The 1215-nt window shown below is 41.8% G+C and overlaps 1 protein-coding gene across 1 annotated transcript in view; it reads left to right on the top strand.

Moving 5' to 3' along the window:
- Window positions 1-1058, top strand: part of LOC106530654 (AP-1 complex subunit sigma-2) — a 9640-nt gene extending 8582 nt beyond the window's left edge. Inside the window, exons 4-5 of the mRNA XM_014026325.1 lie at window positions 569-829; window positions 969-1058. Coding sequence (XP_013881779.1) covers window positions 569-829; window positions 969-1058 — 351 coding nt within the window. The remainder of the gene's footprint in view (window positions 1-568; window positions 830-968) is intronic.
- Window positions 1059-1215: the final 157 nt, after the last annotated feature.

Below are 1215 nucleotides of genomic sequence, written 5' to 3'. Positions count from 1 at the left end.
CAACTAAGGCAAAAAATGTAATTAATTCAGAAAATCTTTTCAGGACCCCACCTTGATGTTTCAGGACCCAACTTTGGGTCCCGACCCCAACTTTGGGAAACACTGGTCTAGCTCATGGTTTATTTCAGATGTGTTGAGTGGACAGAGGTTTGTGTTCCACGCTTCAGTTCAGCATTAACCTGGAAAATCACACAGTCATCTTATTTGAGCTGAAATCAAAATTATTTACAGATCTGAACAGATTGTTTTATTCACAATAGGATGCCCAAACAGAGTAAACAACACATGATTTTCTTTTCTCCTGATTCAGAACCACCACGCTCCCTCTGGTGTCCACTAGGTGCCCCTGCTCATTTTCCAACAAATTCAGAAAACAGCCAGATCTCCAAACTTCTAAAACCCAAACAGGAATAATGAAGAGAATTAGCTTAATGTGCAGATTATTTCTGGAACATTTTACACRAATTTGCTTCTGTATTTGAACTTTTGAGGTTAAATTGACTTTTCTTTGTGGCAAAGATTGAGCAGTACCTCTCTGAATGAAAAGGTGTGTGTTTTTGTGCTTCAGGTGTGTGAGCTGGACATCATTTTTAACTTTGAGAAGGCCTACTTCATCCTGGATGAGTTCCTGATGGGTGGAGAAGTTTTAGAAACGTCCAGGTTTGCTGTGGGTGGGTCTATGGAGGAGGCCGACACACTGCAGGAGGTAAAGTTCACACCACTTCTTCAACTTTTCCACATGTTCTCTAGTATTTTACTGGAAACGTACGTGATGGACAAACACAAAGCAGCAGCATCAGGGCCGGCCCTAGCCAATWTGGCCCCCTRKGCAAGATTTCAGGTGGTGCCCTCTTGTGCAATTTTCTAAATCTCACTGCCAATTTCTGTACATTCACATACCAAATTAAATAGTTTTGTTATTGATATTATTAAATATTTTCTTGTGCACCGTTTGTGGTGCCCTCTAGTTGGATGGTGCCCTTAGCATTTGCCTTTACCGGCCCTATGCTGTGGGGAGGCTTTTCTTCAGCAGGGACAGTGAAGCTGGTCAGAAATGATGGGAGGATGGATGAAGGAAAACACAAGGCAATCCTGGAAGGAAATCTGTTACAGGCTGTAAAARAATTATACTGGGGCGAAGGTGTGTTTTCTAGCAGGACAAGAAACTGAAAAACCCAACTAGAGCACAATAGAAAAGATCAGATGTGTCAGAAT

This window comes from Austrofundulus limnaeus, unplaced genomic scaffold (genome assembly GCF_001266775.1).
Source record: "Austrofundulus limnaeus strain Quisiro unplaced genomic scaffold, Austrofundulus_limnaeus-1.0 Scaffold543, whole genome shotgun sequence".
Lineage (NCBI taxonomy): Eukaryota > Metazoa > Chordata > Actinopteri > Cyprinodontiformes > Rivulidae > Austrofundulus > Austrofundulus limnaeus.
Note: the sequence above shows the minus strand (reverse complement) of the source record. Positions and strands in the feature narration are given on the sequence as shown.